General features: G+C 38.4%; 1 protein-coding gene across 2 annotated transcripts in view; it reads right to left on the bottom strand.

Moving 5' to 3' along the window:
• Positions 1–5075: 5075 nt before the first annotated feature.
• BTAF1 (B-TFIID TATA-box binding protein associated factor 1) overlaps positions 5076–23380 on the bottom strand; it is a 102986-nt gene continuing 84681 nt past the window's right edge. For both annotated transcript variants that reach the window (XM_003922395.2, XM_074382573.1), the window contains 8 exons: positions 23022–23163; positions 22802–22932; positions 19836–19961; positions 17376–17528; positions 11375–11586; positions 9307–9466; positions 8762–8932; positions 5076–7294 (listed from right to left, as the gene is read on the bottom strand). In XM_003922395.2, coding sequence (XP_003922444.1) covers positions 7151–7294; positions 8762–8932; positions 9307–9466; positions 11375–11586; positions 17376–17528; positions 19836–19961; positions 22802–22932; positions 23022–23163 — 1239 coding nt within the window. In that variant the 3' untranslated portion in view covers positions 5076–7150. The remainder of the gene's footprint in view (positions 7295–8761; positions 8933–9306; positions 9467–11374; positions 11587–17375; positions 17529–19835; positions 19962–22801; positions 22933–23021; positions 23164–23380) is intronic.

The following is a 23380-nucleotide window of genomic DNA, read 5'->3' as shown; positions in this document are numbered from 1 at the left end:
GCTATCTTTGTTAGTTGATCTGTAGTTTAATCCCATTGTAGTCTAACAGCATACTTAAGTTTATTGGGGTGTGATGGCCCAAAATAGGGTCTACCTTGGTCAATGTTCCATGTCAGCTTGAGAATTATGTTTACTCTTCTGTTGACTATTGTTGGATCTGTCGATTGAGATGTGTGAAGCCTCTAACTGTAGTAGCAGATTTGTCTATTTCTCCTTGCAGTTCTGTCAGTTTTTACCTCACGTATTTGGATGCTCTATTGTTCAGTGTATACACATTAAAACTTGTTTTCATGGAGAATTGGTCCCTTTTAATATCCCTCTTTATCACTAATAATTTTCTTGTTGTGAATTCCTTTAGCTACCCCAGCTTTCCTTTGATTTTTGTTAGTTTTTCTCCATCTCTCTTTATTTTTTAAGTAAACAAATAAAATTAATCACTTCTAAGTGTACCATGAATATGGTACATCTATTTTTGAAGGTGTTTTTATCTGTTTTATAGTTTTCAGCAAATCTTTTACATATTTTATAAAACTTGTATCTATTTCCTGGATTTTATTGCTTGCTAAATCACTTAATTCTAGAAGCTGTTTGGGGATTTTCCATAGTCATGTTGTTTGTGAGTAAAGAAAGCCTTCATTCTTTCTAATCTGTATTGTCTTCATATTTTTACTGTGTTACTGTACTGGCTAGGATCTCAGATGTATTGTCGAATAGGAGTGGAGAAAGAGGACAATATGTATGATTTCAATGTCTTGATATTTGCCAGAAGTTATGGCTCAGCATAACGGTCACTTTCGGTCCATGTTCCAAATGAGCTTCTAAAGAATGTAGAATGTATCCTGAAGTTGTTAAGTATCTCTCCACTGGGCACAATGGCTCACACCTGTAATCCCAGCACTTTCGGAGGCTGAGGTGGGCGGATCACCTGAAGTCAGGAGTTTGAGACCAGCCTGACCAACATGGTAAACCCTGTCTCTACTATATACAAAAAATTAGCTGGGCGTGGTGGCGCATGCCTATAATCTTTCTTAAAACGGGGGATGCCGGGTGCGGTGGCTCAAGCCTGTAATCCCAGCACTTTGGGAGGCCGAAGCGGGCAGATAACAAGGTCCAGAGATCGAGACCATCCTGGCCAACATGGTGAAACCCCGTCTCTACTAAAAATACAAAAATTAGCTGGGCGTGGTGGTGTGCGCCTGTAGTCCCAGCTACTTGGTAGGCTGAGGCGGAAGAATTGCTTGAACCCAGGAGGCGGAGGTTGCAGTGAGCCAAGATTGTGCCACTGCACTCCAGCCTAGCGCCTGGCGACAAAGTGAGATTGTCTCAAAAAAAAAAAAAAAATCCCACTATAACCTTGGACTTCTCTGTTTCTGTTTGTAGTTTTGTCCATGTTTGCTTCATGTTTTTGAAGTGTATATCAATTTAGAATTGCTCTATTCTCCTGGTTAACCGAATTTGTTATTTATTTAATTTTTGGATGGATGTTTTTGTTGTTGTTTTCGAGACTGAGTCTCACTCTGTCACCCAGGCTGAAGTGCAGTGGCGTGATCTTGGCTCACTGCAGCCTCTACCTCCTGGGTTCAAGAGATTCTACACCCTCAGCCTCTCAAGTGGCTGAGACTACAGGTGTGCCCCACCGTTACTAATTTTTTTGTATTTTTAATAGAGATGGGGTTTCATCGTTTGGCCAGGCAGGTCTCAAACTCCTGACCTCAGGTGATCAACCTGCCTTGGCCTCCCAAAGTGCTGGAATTTACAGATGTGAGCCACTGCATCTGGGCCTGAATATGTTATCTTCAGGAGATACCCTCTTTACTCCAAGTAATACTTTCTGCCTGAAGGCTATTTTTTCTGAAATTAATTTAACAGTGCCAACTAGTGGCTGCAGTATCCTCCTTCACTGGTCTTTGAGCTTCTCCCACTGTGTCTAGTACATAGTAGGAAACAATCAGTAAATGTTCATATGACTGACAATTTTTTATTCTTAAATGTAAAATATATGTCATTGTTTTTGTATATCCATAAACAATGTTTTGTTTTTGATCTTTATCTAAATGGACTCAAAAGTATACTTTTAAAAAAAAATCACTGCTAGCTGGGCACAGTGGCTCAAGCCTGTAATCCCAGCACTTTGGGAGGCTGAGGCGGGTGGATCACAAGGTCAAGAGATCGAGACCATCCTGGTCAACATGGTGAAGCCCCATCTCTACTAAAAATACAAAACATTAGCTGTGCCTGTAATCCCAGCTACTCAGGAGGCTGAGGCAGGAGAATTGCCTGAACCCAGGAGGCAGAGGTTGCGGTGAGCCGAGAACGTGCCATTGCACTCCAGCCTGGGTAACAAGCGAAACTCCGCCTCAAAAAAAAAAAAAAAAAAAAAAAAAAAAAAAAACTCACTGCTGTTTTGAGATTCAACAATGTTTTATTACTCATTGACTTCTTACTGCTCTGTAGTATTCCATTATGTAAGTAAACCCCATGAGCTTTCATGTAGTCCCATGCCTGAAAATACTGTCTTCTAAATTTATATCTCTAGTCTTGACCTTTCCTTTGAGCTCCAGACTCCTGCATCTGCCTGCCTACTCTATATCCTGACTTAGGTACATCTAACAGGCACCTCAAATTTAACATGAACAAAACAGAATTCTTGACTTCCTACTTTCCATCTCCATCCACCCCCAATTTACTCTTCACAGTCTCTCCCATGATACCATTTACCCAGCTGTACCAGAACCAAAACTAAGATGGAAATGTGGTTTTTTGTTGAGGAATAGCAAGGAGGACATACTGGCCTGACTGGAGGTAAATATAGTGGGAAATGACAAGAGACTAAGTCAGAGGGATGGGCAGGGGCTACAACTTGTAGGGCTTATAGTAAGGAATTATGATTTGGTCTGAAGATGACAGGAAGATACTGAAGGATCTGTCTGGCAAGCAGGAAGACCACCAAGACAGCAGTCTAGCAGAGGCAAGGTGGGGGTGGGAACTACAGTAGGAGCAGGTGGAGATGAAGACAGGTGAAGAGATTTGAAACATTTTGTAGCTAGTGATAGCAGAAACTGTTGATGGATTAGATGCAGGGGTGTATAAAAAAATAGTCATAAGGGTGACTTGTCTGCTCCCATGATCTTCCTTTCCTTCTGGACCTCCTAACAAGATTCACTTGTTCAGCATTCCACTTCACAAATTCTCTCTTCAACTTTGTGTAAAATGCATTGGGAACTATTTCTCATTTATTGGTTTCCAAATGTCTAATCTTTCATAGTATTTTCCTTATTTTCATATCTGTTTTATGATACTTGATTATTTGTACTTCTTAAAGAATTCTACTTGTAGCTGCTGTCTTTTCCTCCTGTAGATGGTATGTATGTAGGCTTTATCTTTCCTTCTATGATAATCCTATGGCACCCTATTTGAAAGTCTCCCTAAAGGGCAATTTTTATATTTGTTTCTGCTGCGGTGCCAGGATTGATTTTATTTTCTTAACTTTTTGTTCTTACAGTATAAAACACTTGGCATAAACCCAGACCTTACAGTAAACCTGTGGTGAAGGCCTGGGATTCTGATCTCATATAGCTAGCTTTGTGCATGTGCTCACAGATCTAGTCCTACTTGAATATGTGATCTCTCTGCAGATTTATGGAAGGGACTAAGTGTCTTGTCTCTATATGGAAATTAGGATCTCAGCCCCTATATTTAACAGAACTTCACTGGTTTGAGTGGATTTACTATAGACTCATAGGAACCCTTTCTTGAAGCAGGAGGCACTTTGTATCTCCTTAGAGATGGAGGCTGAAAGTGCTGTGTATAGGCCAGGCACAGTAGCTCTCGCCTGTAATCGCAGCACTTTAGGAGGCCTATGCAGGCCTCGAACATCCGAGGTCAGGAGTTCGAGACCAGGCTGGCCAACATGGCAAAACTCTCTCTCTACTAAAAATACAAAAATCAGCTGGGCAGGGTGGTGGGCACCTGTAGTCCCAGCTACTCGGGAGGCTGAGGCAGAACTGCTTGAACCCAGGAGGTGGAGGTCACAGTGAGCTGAGATGGTGCCACTGCACTCCAGCCTGGGTGAGAAGAGCAAAACTCTTGTCTCAAAAAAAACAAAAGTTAAAAAAAAAAAATGTATAAATAGGAAACATTTTCTATTAATTGATATAACTCTGTTTTATTGATTCACATTGAGGAGTCTGGCATTTAATAACAGGTGTTCCTACAATAAATTTCACATTATTTAATATTTATTTTTTTGAGACAGGGTCTTGTTCTGTGACCCAGCTAGAATGAGGTGGTGGAGTCATAGCTCACTGTGACCTCAAACTTGCCTCAGCTTCCTGAGTAGCTGGGACTAAAAAAGCATGCCACTGTGCCTGGCTAATTTTTTTTATTTTTTGTAGAGACAGGATCTTGCTATGTTGCCCAGGTTAGTCTTGAACTCCCAGGCTCAAGTGATTCTTCTGCCTTGGCCTCCCATAGGGATAAGCCATCATGCCCAGCCCAATTTCATTTTAGACTCCACTGGTGCCTGCATGGGTGGTCTGCAGGAGGTAGAAGATTCTATTAGGATTAAACATTTAGAACAGATGTGTGATGGAATACTTGTTACTTTTCTATAATTTCTATTATGTTCAAGTTCCACTTTTGTCTCTAAGTGATCACATTCTCAAACAGCTTCAGTGGAATGTTTACTTTGAATAAGTTCATATAAACCATCCAGAAGGAATAAGGCTATACCAGTTCAATCAGTCCCAACACCAAAGACTTTTACCCTTTCACTAGAATATTTTTTGGAGAAATGGTTATAGAATAAGCATATACAATAAGCATATATGAACAGAAATTATATCCAGGCCCCGAAATGTTAAGATTTTCCTATGAAAAACCCAAATTAAGAGACTAACAATCTCTGAATCTATTTTTAACGATTTGTGATTTTCCTATCAAACAAAAACCGAGGGAAATAGTACAATGGATATCCATGAACCCAATTCCCAGTTTAAAATAGTTAACATTCTGTCATGCTTGTTTTATTTCCCATACCCATACAGTGAAAAAGAAAACAACTACCAAATCAATCATCACATCCAAAAAATTACAGCAGTTCTTTAATATCATTCATTACTCAGTTCAATTCTCCACATCTCTCCATTATTCTTAAGATACCCTACAGTGACCAGGTCACTTAATTGAGAATACTTAGTTCTTACCGGTGTATGTGTTTTCCTTTCTATGGAAAAGTTGGAATGTGTGATTTACTATTTCACAACTCAAAAAATTATTTTAGAAATGTTATAGCCAATCTAAGTTTTCCTGTCAGCCCTGACTCCTGTTTCCCATTCAGAAGCAACCACTCATCATTTTCATAGCCATCCTTCTAGAAATACACACTTTTTGATTCAACTCTTACAATGTTTAAACAGCCTAAATATCTGACTTCTAGTTCTATTTGACATTTCAAATTGGGGAAAAAGTACTAATATTTATTGTGTGAATTTTTTCTCCTTCATAGCCCTTTAATGATATATTGCTCTGTACTTATTCTTAGAAAATATCAATTACTATGAGCTATGTTAAAGAGCTGGTTTATGTAACTAGCAAATAAATAGTTAATAAAAAACATTCAACTCATACTGAAATGTTCTTCTACATAAAGTCTTGAGTTAAAATCCTAAACAATGGAAAAAAAAACCTGTATACCTGAATAATCTTTTGTTCTTTCTAGTGACCATTTCCTAAAATAACACACAGTTGCATATATTTTACAGTTTCAATCTTATATTTATTCTCTTGTGGAATGCTAGGTTTAATGTTACAGTATGTTCGTCAAAGCTAATGAAATGTGACAAATGTCTAAATGCTGCAGAACGGTATAATTTTAATGATTTTAAACAAAACACCTGTTATTGTACAGCTGAGGTCTGATGGTTGTTAACTGATGCCTATGTGTATGGCCAGCCACAAACCTTGGGGATGTTTATTACCTGTACATATATATACAAATATATCCCATACATGTATGCACACAGGCATGTATTAATTTATGCATGAAACTTACAAAATTATATATACAAACACATACATGCACATCTATCTACATATACCTACCCTCACCATTGAGTAATCAGCCTTATGCCCAATTATTATTGCTGCCCAGTATAACTACATGATTTTAGTGCCAATATGAGGCACCTTTTTGGTTGCAGGATAGGTACATCTACGCATATAGATATGCATGTTCATGTATGTTTGTGTATGTAAAGAAATTTTCTCTCCCTTTTATGCTTCAGTCATGCATTACTCCAATAAACAGTCTTTCCACCGTAAGTGTTGGAATTCTAAACAGTGTAAAATCTACTGGAAAACTGTATATGTTCAAAGTTACAAAAAATATATTATATATATGATTGAAACCTATTGAGTACATATGTTCTTTGAATCTGGCTATATCGTAGCCATTAGATAAATTAAAAAAAAAACAACACCCTCTAAATAGGATGTTATGGTAGCCTTAAATATACCATTACTTGTAGTTAGAATAGTTGATATTATATCTTAAAAGTTGAAAAAATGATGTTAAAGATTTGAAAAACACTATGCATCTGCATTAAATATATAAAGGTTTCTACCAAGGGCCCGATTAAATTCATTGTCTTGACATTTTCATGTTCTAAGACTGACCAATATCATAGTCATTATTCTTATATTTTTAAAATTATGGCTCATTAAGGCTTTTATAGAAAAAAAGCCCTATTTTAAATCAATTATAAAAACAAGTTCTATTTAAAAGAAAAAACATACATAAACACTAAAGTACTCATGGATATTATCCTGTACAAAGTGACTAAAGATGGGAGGCTCATTCCCAGTAAGAACACCTCCTGGTAGCACAAATAAACCTGGTTTGGTTCCTCTGCTCTGCAGCTTTTCAGCATGTAAAATTTAAACCATTTCACATTAACATTTAAATTTAATACAGTGCAAATATTGGAGAATAACTTGTTCCCCCCAGTGAAACAAGAGCCAGCATTATGCTGAATATTCTCTAGATCTATTTACACATTGAGTTAAAAGTTCACCATAAACTTAGAAATTTGCTGAATATCAGCAGAAATGTAACTGAACTAGCAGCAATTGCATTTATAATATTTGATAGTTACTTGAGAGAATGCATAAAATTTTCCAGGCTGTACTCTGAATCATACTGCTCTTGATCCCAAAGATCACTCAGGTTTTCAAGAATTGATTTCATACTTGCTTTCCCAGAAGTGGAGGTGTCAGCTTTTTCTGCTTTGCCATCCTTAAAATTGGCAAAAAAAATAAAATGAGAGGTTAACTTCAGAAATTACATTTTCCTTTAAAATCACACTTGTTTCTACTACTACAATTATTCAACAGAGTTGAACACTTCAAGTGATGGGGAAATTCATGCTCTCCAAACATATTTATTTGTTCTTAGTTTATTTGGAAAGAAACTCAAAATTATGGAAGAATTATAAGAACATAACTAAGAATTTGTTTGCTTTATCATTTTCTCTCCCTATATATATGTGTGTATGTATATATGGATGTCAGAAATAAAGTTATCAGTTTTTTCCCTTAACAATTTGAGAGAAAGTTGTAGACATCATGTCCTTTTACCCCTTGAATCAGCATGTATTCCTAAGAACAAGAATATTCTCTTACATAACATATAAAGATCAGGTTAAGGAAATCTAACACTGATATTAAAATGTTCTAATATAGTCTGTTTTGAAATTCTGACAACTGTCTAAATAGTGGCCTTTATGGCAATAGGCCATTTCCCTAAACCATCCCTCTGATCCCAGTTCTGCTCACTGAAAGTCACCCATAAGAATATTCCTTCAAACAGAATAGAAGCTATTTGAAGACAACTATGTATGTTTCTTTGAGCCTTCTTTTTTCTATGTTAAACATGTCTCATTCTTCCAGCTTCATCTTTACTTTCAGTATCTCAACTTTCAATATGACATGATTGAAGAACCTGCCTCCATTCTGGCCACCAGGGACTTAATTTGTTACCATTTAAAATGTAGCACCCCAAATTAGACAAAATTCAAATGTGGTTTAACATATACAGAGTATGGCAGAATGATTTCCTCTTGAAAGTACATGTCTGTTATTACAGCTAGTTTTAATTTCATCATAAATGGCTATTTCATACCATAATTTATACATAAATTATGGATTTTCTGAATCTACATAGGACTTTAAATCCAACTATATTGGTTTTTACAATATTAGATTCACTAATACTTCCAAGTGGTGCATCCTTTTGATTACAGATTGTTATCTGATACATTAGTTCCATCATCTGCAATAATAACAATGGCTACTATTTATTGAGAATCTAAACTAGGTATCCTTTCTGACTGCTTATATATATATTATTTTACCTCACAACCATGTAGTAAAATAGGTATAGAAGCTCAGAGGAGATAATCTGCCTAAGGTAAACGGTTAACAGGAGGCAAAGCCAAGAACCATGAGTCTTACTGACTCCAAGGATAAGCTGTGCTTTAGCAGAAAAGGACTAAGGAAAGAAACCCTGAGGCAAGATAATGAAGACATCAATTAAAAAATTTAAAACTTCACACATCCCCTAGTATGCTGCAGAGTTTATCCCAGGCACCAAAAATTCCCTCCAAGGGTGATCTCATGGATACTAAAGTGAATCCATTTTGCTGCTCCTTTAATACTTTCAACTTAGCAGTCACAGATATGACAAATTGTGTAAGTTCTTTACCTTATCAAGAGTAAACAGATCAAGAAGCTGCTCAGTCCCCATGCTCTGCAAACTAGAATTCTCTTGGCTAATAACGGTATTCGCTATGTTCATCTTGAATTTCTGCAACCCCATTATTTTTTCTTCCAATGTTCCTCTGGTTATCAGTCGGTATACATTAACCACCCGTTTCTGGATAAGAAAAACAGTTAAGCCAACTGTAACATATATTAAGCTTTAAGCTTCCATCAAGTCAGAGGGCTTGTAGACTTGTTATTTTCTACTACCTAATTAGGGTTGGATTTTTGTTTTGTCTGGCTGCAAGAGCTCAAAATGTGTGCAGCAAATCACAGAGTATTAGGGAAGGACAGTGATCCAGGTTTTCTTAGTGCTAGCACCTCATTTAATGCATGAGGAAGTGGCACCACAGAAGAGATAAGTGATCTGTCCAAGGTGATAACACTTGTTAACACCAGAGCACAGTCTGCACCAAGGTTTCCTGTCTTTTTGGGGGAGTATTTTTCCAGTGCACAGGTTAACATCTGTGAGGTAAAATGGACTTTTACCTGCCCAATGCGATGGGCCCGGTCCATGGCTTGTAGATCTCGCATAGGATTCCAGTCATGCTCCACAAATACTACCGTGTCAGCGCCTGTCAAATTAAGTCCCAGGCCACCAACATGAGTGGTAAGTAACAGAACATCTATAGATGGGTCATTATTAAACCTAAAAGTATAGATAACAAAAATAAAATTAGTCCATTCCTTATAAGTCCTGTAACAAAAACTGTTAAATAAAAATTAAAGAGCACAAATGAAAACACTGCTTTAAAAATCCACGATGGGGATCTTCTATGATCACCTGAGGAAAATATCCTCTCAATATGCATAATGTTTTTAGTAAAAAAAGAGCATTCCCAAGCAAGTCAGGAATTTCATAAGCACAAAATAAGGCAAACTGCATTGAATTTAGTAACATCAGGTAAGGACTAACTTGCAAAAATATAACTAAATGCTAATTATACTTAAGATAAAACCAAACTATGAACCTTTAAAGTATGGAGACAGAGATAAATGTGAGAACAAGCCACACTTTCATTCAGGGAAGACAGAAAATGAGAGTATTAGGGTTGCTACTACTGTACTAGTCCTAGAAGACACCGACAAAGGACATCTGGTAACTTGTAGGAAAAAGAAAAACCTAACATTAAAAATAGCAGCTACCAAGCTATGATGTATTACCCTACTACAAGTCAAGCAATGGGCTTTGTACTTTATATGCATTATTTTATTTTATTGTTAGAATAGCTCTATAAGGGTATTACCAATATCCCTATTTTAGACGGAGGCTGTGTGAATGATAAACAGGCTCAAGAGAACACTGCTTAAACAGCACAGTAAGGAGTCAAACCTGAGTGTGGGTATGTAGGCCTTCAAAGCCCCTTCCTGGGTCTCTAACTTTATTATGCCTAATGATCTCTTAGGGATACTTTTTTTTTTTTTTCCTTTTTGAGATGGAGTCTCACTCTGTTGCCCAGGCTGGAGTACAGTGGCATGATTTTGGCTCACTGCAACCTCTGCCTCCTGGGTTTAAGTCATTCTCCTGCCTCAGGCTCCAGAATAATTGGGATTGCAGGCATGTACCATCACATCCAGCTAATTTTTGTATTTTAGTAGAGACAGTGTTTCACCACGTTGGCCAAGCTGGTCTTGAACTCCTGACCTCAAGTAATCTTCCCGCCTCAGCCTCACAAAGTGCTGGGATTAAAGGCGTGAGCCACCGCACCCAGCCGCGATGCTTGTTTAAAAAGCCTACTCTTCAGCTGGGTGCAGTGGCTCACGCCTGTAATCCCAGCACTTTGCAAGGTCGAGATGGCCAGATCATGAGTTTGGGAGTTTGAGACCAGCCTGGCCAACATGGTGAAACCCCATCTCTACTAAAAATACAAAAATTACCCAGACATGGTGGAGGGCGCCTGTAATCCCAGCTACTCAGGAGGCTGGGGCAGGAGAATCGCTTGAACCCAGGAGGCGGAGGTTGCAGTGAGCCAAGACTGTACCATTGCACTCCAGCCTGGACCAGAGAGCAAGACTCTGTCTCAACAACAACAAAAATGCCTACTCTTGAAGTCATCATCTTTGGGACTAAGCAGAACCTAGGAATATGCACTTAAAAGAAAGCAACCCCTGAGATTTTAAAAGTAGAGGCTGCAGACCACATGTAAACACTGCAGCACCAGTTCTCCTTCCTAGCTGGGCTAGATTCCAACTTGTTATCAGCACAGAAACGGGGATTAGGATGCAGATTTTAGCTAAGCCACTTGTTTGGTTCCTCTTACCCTAATTCTCCCAAAAACGTAAGGGGGAAAGGAGTCATCTCTACTGTTGGTTTATGCCTTAAATTTCTTTCATGCTCTTCAGAGTGCATTCCTATTACAGTCATACCTTTTCATTTACTGAACAAATAATCTATTCGATTATATTTCTGTAGTTCTATATTTTAAAAGAGGGTTATTTGGGGTGAATCACACAAACCATTTGCAGATATTTAGCCAATGAAAATATTTCATAGGGCAAACTTCTATGTAAGTAATAATAGATTTATTTATAAATAAGAGTCTTAGAAACCACTTACCGGGAAACAATGGAATGCCTCTGACCAGGAGGTATGCTGCCATCTAATCTCAAGTAAGTGACAGAGGGCAAGTGAGGTTTGAGGAGATCATGCTCTACTATATCAAGCATGCTCTTCAGCTGACAGAAGATGAGTATCCTGTGCTGAGCCACAACAGACTCTGTGCCACTCTCAGAAGTGCTGCCATTTCCCAAACCACAGTCCAACAGCAACTTAGGAAGAAAAAAAAAATCACTCCATAAGTGTTCAATAAAAGTAGGTAACCAATCTCATGGTGACAAATATTTCTCTCTGTGGCAAGAAAAGGTTAAATGTACCTGAAGCCTGTAAAGCAGATTAGCACTTTGGGCTGCAGCTATCTGTCACCCTGTGGCACACTGGTTTTTGAGGTGCTCAGGCTTAGAGTTCCCCGGTCACCTTTTCAGAAGTTTTAATTTTTAACTTTTATAGACTCAAGGTCTCATCAGGCTGGACTTGAACTCCTGAGCTCAAATGATCCTCCTGCCTTGGCCTCCCAAAGTGCTAGGATTACAGGCACGAGCCACCATGCTTGGTCCAGAAGTTTATCTAACAAACCTACTTTCCTTTTCCTCAATCCTTGAGGGTCACTAATGCCTCAATAAATATTTATTGAGAGTAATGATAAAGAAGATGCCACAGGAAAACTGGTTCATAAAGGGTTATTCAAAAATGTACGAAGCAAACAATGGAGTAGCCACATTTGGTAGAAAACAAAATTATAGAAAAGAAGCATTTAGCTAGATTTGGATTCTTGACAAAAGAGCTTATTTTATTACTGTATCTGTAGACCAAGATCTTTAATGGCAGAAACCACACTTTGCTATAGATCATTTATACTTCTTCCTGAAGTGGTTTGGTGCCTTGCACATAGCAAGTACAATTAATAAATGAGTGAATAAAATCCAAGAGAATCATGTTTAGATCCATTTGACAAACCTAGTATACCCACATAGTACTCTTCTTCATCCACAGTATTTTACCTACTGAAGTCTTTTCAAAATCTAAGATCCGGGTCAGGGGTGGTGGCTCACACCTGTAATGCCAGCACTTTGGGAGGCCAAGGCAGGCAGATCACTTGAGGTCAGGAGTTCAAGACCAGCCGGGCCAACATGGCAAAACCCCATCTCTACTAAAAATATAAAAATTAGCCAGGTATGGTGGCACATGCCTATAGTCCCAGCTACTCAGGAGGCTGAGATAGGAGAATCTCTGGAACCCAGAAGGCAGAGATTGCAAAAACAAAATCTAAGATTCTGGCGGGGGAGGTGTTAGGAAGGGGCTGGAGTCTTCCTCTATTGCCCAGGCTGAAGTGCAGTGGCATGATCTCGGAGCACTGCAACCTCCACCTCCCAGGTTCAAGAGATTCTCCTGCTTTAGCCTCCCAAATAGTTGGGATTACAGGCGCCCGCCACCATTCCCAGCTAATTTTTGTAATCTTATAGAGATGGGGTTTCGCCACGTTGGTTTCAAACTCCTGACCTCAGGTAATCTGCCCACCTTAGCCTCCCAAAGTGCTGGGATTGCAGGCATGAGCCACTGCATCGGGCCAATCTAAGATGTTAATGCAGGATGCTTTCTCCTTTCTACTAACAGAAGTTACTCAAAAAACCAAAAGTTCCAATAGGAAAGATAACCAAAAGCCCATCCAGGCAGACTCCAAACTCAATGTAAAACACGGTATTGTACAGAAAAGGACACAGTTTTCCTCAGAAAGTCGTCTTTGTAAGGTTGAAGTTTGGAACTTGGATTTCAGGAGTCTTCCCATCAGTCCCTATCTGGTAATGACAGTTTAGTGTACCTAAACTACTGTGCAAATAATGTAATTTAGGCTGAAACCTGCCTTCTGAGGGTCTGGAATTTTGATTCATGCTAGGCAAAGGGAGTATATGTGACCAGCCCCCAATAAAAACTTTGGGCACTGAGTCTCTAATAATCTTACCTGGTAGGTGACACTTCACCTCTATTGTTACAATTCAATGCTTGCGGAACAGCACATGTTCTCACTCTTCTACCTAACTAACAGTGCTTAAAGTTTAATTTTTATTATATAGTAGGCATATGGTATATGAGGGAGGCATTCCTCCAAATAAAGAAGTCTGATCAATGTAATTATCCCTACGTCTTGCCCTTAAATCTGCAATCAAATTACTATTCAAGCTGTTTCTTTTTAAAAGTCCTATCTAAGGTGTCTCAGGAGAGATGTGACTGTGTGGTACCCAGTATAAATAATGTGATATTGGCTGAGCATAGTGGGTCATGCCTATAATCCCAGCACTGTGGGATGCCAATGTGGGAAGACTGCTTGAGGCCAGAAGTTCAAAACCAGCCTGGGCAATACAGGAAGACCCCAATCTCAAAAAAAAACAAAAACAAAAACAAACAAAAAAAAACAACAAAATTAGCCAGGTGTGGTAGCACACGCCTGTAGTCCTAGTTACTTGGGAGGCTGAGGTGAAAGGATTGCTTGAGCCCAGATGTTTGAGGTTGGAGTTAGAACCACACCACTGTACTCCAGCCTGGGTGACAGAGTGACCCTCTTTCTAGGAGAAGAAAAAGAAGTGATACCATCAGTGGGACATTCTATATAGATCCCTCAAGAGTTCCAGACAGTGAAATTTTATCAGTAATGTCTGTGTCATGCACACTCAATTATCTCAGTCCCATAGCAATGTCAAAACATTAAAGATAACCAGTTTAAGGATATCCAACTAGGACTTCTCCAAGTCCATACTTACCAGACATTCTTCCTAACGCAATCTTTCCCTGGTGCAGCTATCCTACTAAATACTCATTCATTTGACATGAGTATTCCTGTCTGGGAGGAGAACTGATACTCTGGTATTCTTACTAATCTATAACCTGAGTCTGCCCTGAGACACTGATCTAGTTCAGGGCCTTGAAAAGTTGATTACTAGACTCTAGCAAACATTTACCAAGGCCATCTAATAATGGTGTCTGAGAGGCCAGCTGATTCCCTAGAGAGCATTTTAATTTTATCTTGCCCTAACTTCAGCATAGGCTCAATTAACTCAGTTTTTTCAATCATTCCTCATATAAAATGACTTCTAGATGTTTTACCTTTTTGTTCTTCCACTTAAAGTATAGTGGTCAAAACTGTAATAGTCAAAATTTGTTCTGACTGGTATGAAATACAATCAAAGTATGATGCCCTCATTTTGGCCATTATATGGTTATTAATCCCACCCAAGATCCTATTGGTTTTATTGGCAACTAATTAACACAGTTCTTACAGTGAATTTGTCATCAAATCAAATTCAACTTTTCCTCATGTAAAATATTTGCTAAGTCCCACAAAATCAAAATATACTTAAGTATTTTCTTTTAAAACTGACTTTGCTTATCTCCATTAAATTTAACCTGGAGTTTTAGTTAATCATTACAGCTTCCTGGAATTTTTCATTCTAGCTTTGGCAATATTAGATACTTCTCCCAGCACTACTTGCTACTAAACATGTTTCTACTGACAGATTTTTAGAAATCAAGTAAGACGACTTCTCTAACTTCACTGCATATACATATTTAGATTAAAAAAATAAATGTATCCTTCCTGAGACAGAACCTTCACTCTGGCTGAAAAAAAAAACAAGAAAACGGAAAAGAAGGCTACTAGAAAATTCTTCCATGAGGACAGCCAAAAATAATTTGGACCTCTTTAAGTTGCAGACTTCCTAAGCATCTTAATTCGAGATCTGTCAGGGTGACAAGCAGCACACTCTAAGAGATCAATTTAAGTAGCAACTGCTGGAAAAAAAAACCTGTAAGAGCCTATGTTATTTGGAAACAGATCTAATTAGAGGACTCCTTGACTAAGTGTATCTTACAGCTTTACCTAATATATTAGCTATGTTAGGAAAACCATGAACATTTTATATAAAGGCCTATACAGCAAGGTTTGGTTAAACAGGAAAGCCATTCCATATATTTAAATGTAACACTCATTTGTCAATTTTATGGTGTGAAAGTAAACAGTCCATTTTATGTTTAGTGACATAAGAATACATATTTGGATATATATGCCAGATACACTATTAGATAACATTTTCCACATTAACCTATGTGAAATCTAAAATCTTCGTTCATTAGTTGTTCTCAATAAGCTTTAGGCCAAAATAACTACTGACTACAAGCTAAAACAATTACTAAAGTCTAGATTTTACAATGAAATTGTCATTCATAAGGGTAGTTAGTACTAAATGGCATTAGTGCTAACATTTTGGTGCTTGAAATTGGTTATCTTAATCTTTAGAAATATTAGAATTTTTTAAAAAATTCATTTTTAAGAGCAACACCAAGAGGGTAACATCAAATGACAGAGTATGCAGCTCCCAGTAAAATAAATAAATCCACATTGACACATATAAACTGTTGAAAGACAAAGAGAATCCTGAAAGCAGCAAGCGAAAAGCAAATGGCCACATAAAAGGGATCTTCAGAACAGGCACAGTGTGGCTCATGCCTGTGATCCCAGCACTTTGGGAGGCTGAGGTGGGTGGATCATGAGATCAACAGATCGAGATCATCCTGGCCAACATGGTAAAACCTCGTCTCTACTAAAAATACAAAAAGGAGCTGGGCACGGTGGCACACATCCGTAGGCAGGAGAATCACTTGAACCCAGGAGACGGAGGTTGCAGTGAATCAAGATCATGCCATTGCACTCCAGCCTGGGAGACAGAGCAAGACTCCATCTCAAAAAAAAAAAAAAAATCCAATAACAGGCGTTATATTTCCAGTATAACATCTAATTTCTCATTAGAAACCATGGAAAACATCCAGAAAGTAAAAAGATAACCTATAGAATGGAAGTAAATATGTGCAAATCATATGTCTGATAAGGGTTTTAATATCCAGAATTATAAAGAACTTCTCAGCAGGATGTGGTAGCTCATGCCTATAATCCCAGGGCTTTGGCAGGCCCAGGTGGGAGGATCGTTTGAGGCCAGGAGTTCAAGACCAGCACTGGCAACATAGTGAGACGCCCCATCTCAAATAAAAGGAAAAAAAAAAAAAACCACCACAACAAACAAAACTTCTCAAACTCATATTCAAGAGAAACAATCCAATGAAAATGGGTAAAGAATTTGAATAGACATTTTTCTAAAGAAGATATAGAAATGTCCAATAAGAACAGAAAAGATGCTCAACGTCATTAGTCATTAGGGAATAGCAAATCAAATTCACAAGGAGTTATTTCATACCTAGTAGAATGACTGTAATTAAAAAAAGAAATTAACGTGTTGGCAAGGATATGAAGAACGTGGAACCCTGGTACAGGGTTGTTGGTGGGAATGTAAAATGATGTAGCCATTGTGAAAAACGGTTCTTCTCATTTCGCAGTTCTTGAGAATGTTAAACACAAAATGGTATATGACCTACCTATTCCACTCCTTAGTCTCTAGCCAAAAGAACTGAAAAGAGTAACTCAGATGGATACTTGTAAGCCAACGTTCACTGCAGCATTATTCACAATAGCTAAAAGGTGAAAGCAACCCAAGTGTCCCCTGACATATACAGATAAATGAAATGTGGCATATCCATAAAACTGACTAAGCCACAAATGACAAATATTTTATGATTTCACTTAAATACTTTGAATAGGCAAATTCATATAGAAAGTAGATTAGAGATTGCCAGGGGCCAGGGGAAGGGAGAATGAAGAATTATTGCTTGATACAGAGTTTCTGTTTTGGTGGTGGAAATATTTTAGAAATAAGATAGTAGTGATGGTTACGCAACATTGTAAATATAATTAACGCCTCAGATTTACACTCTTAAAATGGTTAAAATGGCATATTTTGTGCTGTATATATTTTAAGCACATTTTTTTAAAAAGCTGTATCAAAAACTTAACAGATCCAAATTTAAAAATAAATGGTAAACATAGTAATCTTTAAGCAAATTTACCAAGAATTTATATTCCTGGTGTGTAACATACGTAGCACTTAAAAGACATACATACTTGTTTCAAAGCTGAGAGCTTAGGGGCATGTTGTATATCATGTAGAGAAGAATTCTGAACTGCCAGTTTTTCAGTAGTGGTCTTGAATTCTGGATGTTGAGGTGTTAAGACTAATGCTGGATGGTTACACAGTTTACGTAAGTACTGTAATGCCTTTAAGAGGTAAAAAACATATGTATTGGTCAAATTTCCCATACCACACATTTTTATCTCTGTATCTTTTCCTGTGCTATTTCCTATGCTGTTTAGAATGCCTTTCTCCCTCTTCTTGCTTAGCAAATCTCTACTCATTCTTCAAGAACCAGTTCAAATGTCTCATTTGAGATTCTTGTGCAGTTTGTATATATTTCTATGCAGACATTTATAACACATATAAATTGTACTGTTTATATATGTCTCCCCCACCAATGAGCTTCTCATGGCAAACTGGGTGTCTTAGTTGTTTTCTTTAAAACTCTTTCCCACTCAAAGTACCTGCTAATGCAGACAGATGCTTCTGGAACCAGGCATCATTTTGGACAGAAAAGTTGCTCGAACTTCAGTGAGTATAAAAATTTCTGGCCAGGCGTGGTGGCTCACCCCTGTAATCCCAGCACTTTGGGAGGCTGAGGTGGGCTGACCACCTGAGGTCAGGAGTTTGAGACCAGTTTGGACAACATGGTGAAACCCTGCCTCTACTAAAAATACAAAAATTAGCCGGGCATGGTGGTGGGTACCTGTAATTCCAGCTACTCAGGAGGATGAGGCAGGAGAATCACTTGAACCCAGGAGGCAGAGGTTGCAGTGAGCCAAGATCATGCCAGCCTGGGCAACAGAGCAAGACTCTGTCTCAAAAAAAAAGTCTTGAGGACCTTATAAACCGGAAATTCTCTCCCTTCTACACATTATTCTGATTCAGTAGAAGAGAGGAGGGAAGGGGAGCTAGGTGATTGTCTCAACTGGTTATGTTTGTGAAACAGAACCTTATATGGTCTCTTCTCTGACTCAGCCACACTTTCTCTTCTGCCTCTTACTTGGCTTAAGATTTGGGTCTCATCCTTGACACAGAGTTTTTTATTAGTAAGCTCCATCGGCAAGGCTCAAGACAGTGCTGAACACTAGGATTAAAAATTGTGGGAGAGGCCAGGTGTGGTGGTTCGCACCTATAAACCCAGCTACTTAGGAAGCTGAGTAGGCAGGATCACTTGAGGCCAGAAGTTCAACACCAGCCTGGGCAATATGGTGAGACGTTATCACTAAAAAAATTTTTTTAAATTAGCCAGGTTTTGGTGGTGTGCCACCTATAGTCCTACCTACTAAGGAAGCTGAGGCTGAGGATTGCATGAGCCCTGGAGTCTGAGGCTGCAGTAAGCTATGATCGCAACACCACACTCCATGCTGGGCAACAAGCATGACCCCTTCTCTTAAAAAAAAAAAAATTAGGTCTTCACAACTACCTTTTCCTTCTTCCATCTTTAAAAATGCTACAGTACTTAATCTATTGGCAGGAGGTTTTCTGTGATGGAATATTCAAGAGGGAAAGAAAAAGTGACACTTGCCACCTCTTTTTCATTTGCTATTCTCTCAAGCATATGAGGCATGATCTGTCTTGACTGTACTTTTTGCATCCTCTGCCTGGAATCACTTCCCCCTATATACCTGCATGCCTCAGTCCTCCTTCAGATCTTTCCTCAAATGTTACCTTCTCAGTGAGGCAGTCCCTAGCCCCTCGATTAAGAAACCACAACCTACCCTGGACTCTGATACTCAATAACCACATTACCTGCTTTGTCTTACATAATACATACTTTGGTATTTTTCATCTTTACCAGAGAAGGAGTCTGTCTGTTTTATCCACTGTTTTAAGTAACCCCAGAGCTTTGAAAAATTACTGCATGTAGGTGTTCTAATATTTTCTGAATGAAAAAGCAAAAAGCTCTAGATTCTAAAACCCCTTCTTTTCATGTAATATACAAACATATATTGCATTCTGTACATTTAATTTTAATACTAAAGTACTTAAGATAATACTAAATAGGTATTTAACTTATTTTCAAGAATGAATATATACATAATATTGAAATATATATACTTAGATCCATATTTTATTGTTCCATATAAAAAATACCTCATTAAAAATCATTCTTCAACATTTAAAAAGTAGAATGGGCTGGATGCAGTGGCTCATGCCTGTAATTCCAGCACTTCGGGAGGCCAAGGCAGGTTGATCACTTGAGGTCAGGAGTTTGAGACCAGCCTTGCCAACATGGCGAAACCCTATCTCTACTAAAAATACAAAAATTAGCCAGGCGTGGTGGCACACACCTGTAATCCCAGTTACTCATGAGGCTAAGTCATGAGAATCGTTTGAGACCAGGAAGCAACAGCTGCAGTGAGCCAAGATCGCGTCACTGCACTCTGGCCTGGGTGACAGAGTGAAACTGCATCTCAAAAAAAAAAAAAAAAGAATGTAATCTATACCTGGAATACATGGCCTGTAGCTTTAAGCTTTGGTTTTTCAGTTTCTTCAGAAAGTGCAGCTGAAGAAACTGTTTCATCAACATCACACTTGGCACGAGACTTAGCAAAATCTTCATAGAGCTGAACCTGTAAAATGACCACCATGAGAGAAGCTGTGAGTATATTTATTTTCTTTCAATTGTTCAAAACATGTAACTAGCAAAGGCCAAAACAACAGTAATTTAAGTCAGCCCTCATTAATGAAAATAAATTGTGATATTTCCAATTCACTATAGGAATTACAGATTATCCACTCCATCTTGGTAAATTCCTTTAAAATTACCTTTAGAAAACAAGTATAAACACATGAAGTTCGGCTGCTAAAAAATATGAAAAATACAAGTCAGTAGTCCTAGACTCTATTTTTCTACTGTGCAGGAAAATAAATACATTACCAATAGAAGAAAATCTGAACCCTTAGAGGCAAATGAGAAAAATCTTCCTTAAATGAAGTTACATTATCAAGAATCTGTATATATGTACCAGGACACCAAATTTTACAAGAATGTTACTGCTAGCCTAAAAGGGGAACATATGTCAGATAGTAAAAAACCTGTGAATGCTTAACAAAGCCAAAATGCCACTTTTCTTTGGAGCTCCCTTTCTCTAGATTGATTACTTAAATGTGTTTTATGCCTACGTTATAGTGCCACCACTAGTATATCACCACAGATATTTTTCACATGACATCTTTTCTTTATCGTACCTACTTTAAGAAGTCTTCATTACTTCTAAATATTCCTTTTAAGAAATATTAATTTTTTCAAATGAAGAAAGTGGGGGGCCTCAGAGATGAGGCAGATAGTATAGAAGAATCGCAGAACTCTCAGCCTCTTTTCCTGTCCAAGTTGAATAGATGAGTATCTGCTAACAAGTTAACCATCTATACTGGAGGGGGAAAAGGAAAACTTCTGTGTATGTATATCTTTTATTCATTTGACCATAGTGAATCAAATCCTAATAGTAAGATAGATTGACATGTACAGTCCTACACGATAAAAAAAATTTCAAAGAGAAAATTCTTTTTTTTTTTTTTTTTTTTTTTGAGACAGAGTTTCGCTCCTGTTACCCAGGCTGGAGTGCAATGGCGCGATCTCGGCTCACCGCAACCTCCGCCTCCTGGGTTCAGGCAATTCTCCTGCCTCAGCCTCCTGAGTAGCTGGGATTATAGGCACGCGCCACCATGCCCAGCTAATTTTTTGTATTTTTAGTAGAGACGGGGTTTCACCATGTTGACCAGGATGGTCTCGATCTCTCGACCTCGTGATCCACCCGCCTCAGCCTCCCAAAGTGCTGGGATTACAAGCTTGAGCCACCGCGCCCTGCTGTCAAAGAGAAAATTCTGACCCAGAGACCATGTCTTACTAAGACAAGAAAAGTTTCCATTTAGTTCCTTAGAAAAGTACAAGGCAGGCTAGGTGCAGTGGCTCAAGCCTGTAATCCCAGCACTTTGGGAGGCCAAGGTGGGTGGACCACCTGGCGCTGGTAGTTCAAGACCAGCCTGGCCAACATGGTGAAACCCCATCTCTACTAAAAATACAAAAAATTAGTCGGACATGGTGGTGGGTGCCTGTAATCCCAGCTACTCAGGAGGCTGAGGCAGGAGAACTGCTTGAACCTGGGAGGCAGAGGTTGTGGTGAGCCAAAATCGCACCACTGCACTCCAGACTGGGTGACAGAGTGAGATTCTCTCTCAAAAAAAACACACACAAAAAAACGAAAGCTCACAATAAATTCCTTTAATAATGGTCTTTATGTACAAAATCAGAACTGGGCAGAAGGCAAAATTTATTTTGAATATTTATAAGTAATAAAATAATACTTCATACTTCTGACTGAGATGCTTGCCCACTAAAAAAAAAATAATAAAAAAATAAAAATAACACTTCAAAGGGAATAAATGAGGACCAAGGTTTGAAACTCAGCTCTGATATATAGTCATACACTACACAAGGATATTGAAGTCAGCAATGGACTACATATAAAAAATGGTCATCCCACAAGATATAATACTGTGTTTTTACCATACCTTTTCTATGCTTAGATATACAAATACCATTGTGTTGCCACTGCCTACAGTACTCAGTACAGTAACATGCTGTGCAGGTTTGTAGCCTAGGAACAATCAGCTATACCATCTAGGTTTGTGGAAGTACACTCTATATTTGCACAATGACAAAATCGTCTAATGCATTTCTGAGAAATTACCCATGCCATTAAGCACTGCACAATTGTATATGACCATAGCCAAGCTATGTAACTTTCCTGAATGTCACTTTATTTGCAAAAATGGGGATTAATAATACCTATAATGTGAGGACAGCATGATAACACAGAGGCAAATTTTTGGCCTTTGTAAACATTGGCTTATTTCCTTATCAATTTAACCTTGCAATCTTTTCAATTAACTAGACACATAAGAAAGCAACTATAGGCTAGGTGCTGTGGCTCATGCCCATAATCCCAGCACTTTGGAAGGCCCAGGTGGGAGGACTGCTTTATCCTGGGATTCTGAGACCAGCCTGGGGAACACAGCGAGACCCAGTCTCTACATAAATTAAAAAATTAGCCAAGTGTGTGGTACATGCCTGTAGTCTTAGCTATTTGGGGGGCTGAGGCAGGAGAATCGCTTGAACCCAGAAATCGAGGCTGCGGTGAGTCGTGACTGTGCTACTGCACTCCAGCCTGGGTAACAGAGTAAGACCCTGTCTCTTAAAATTTTTTTTTTTTAAAGCAACTATGATACTGAGTTTTGTTTTAATGCTATATTCAATATGCATACACTCAAACTCATATCCACATCATTTAGACTATCTGCATCTGATAAAGCCAAAGGCTAAGCCCCTTTACTCAATAGTTTTGTGGCTCATACAAAACAATCTGCTAATAAACATACCACCAAAAATGATAAACATGAGATTTCTAACCTGCAGAGGACTAAGAGTACAATAATAGTCTTGAATAATTTTAGGTGGAAGATCCTGCAGAACATCTTCTTTCATTCTTCTCAAAAGAAATGGCAGTACTTGTCGGTGCAGTGCATCCATAGCAAGAACACCTGTTAACAGTTAAGAAAGAATGACTTCAAAAAAGTTAAGAAAAAATTATATTCACTTACACAAGGTTATAATTGTATGTTTTTCATACCTGCTTCTTGCTCTCGACTGGAGCTTCGAGCATCCCTACTTGCTAATATAGGTTTACCATATCGAGCAGCAAACTGGCGTTCAGTACCCAAAAATCCTGGCATGAGGAAATCAAATAATGACCACAGCTCCAAAACATTGTTCTGTAAACAGAAAAACCAATTATCTTTTGTACTGGGATTATTTCCTTACAACTAAAAAAAGGTAACATTAATGAAAGCCCATTACAATGATATAGATGAGAGATTATCACTGTATTTTTAGGCATATGGTGTAAGTCTTTATTCTAGTGTATAAAATTCCGGTCCATATCCTTGGAGAAAACACTCTATCCTGCCTGAGGGAAATCCTCAAGTCTCC

Source organism: Saimiri boliviensis, chromosome 12 (assembly GCF_048565385.1).
Source record: "Saimiri boliviensis isolate mSaiBol1 chromosome 12, mSaiBol1.pri, whole genome shotgun sequence".
Classification (NCBI taxonomy): Eukaryota; Metazoa; Chordata; class Mammalia; order Primates; family Cebidae; genus Saimiri; species Saimiri boliviensis.
Note: the sequence above shows the minus strand (reverse complement) of the source record. Positions and strands in the feature narration are given on the sequence as shown.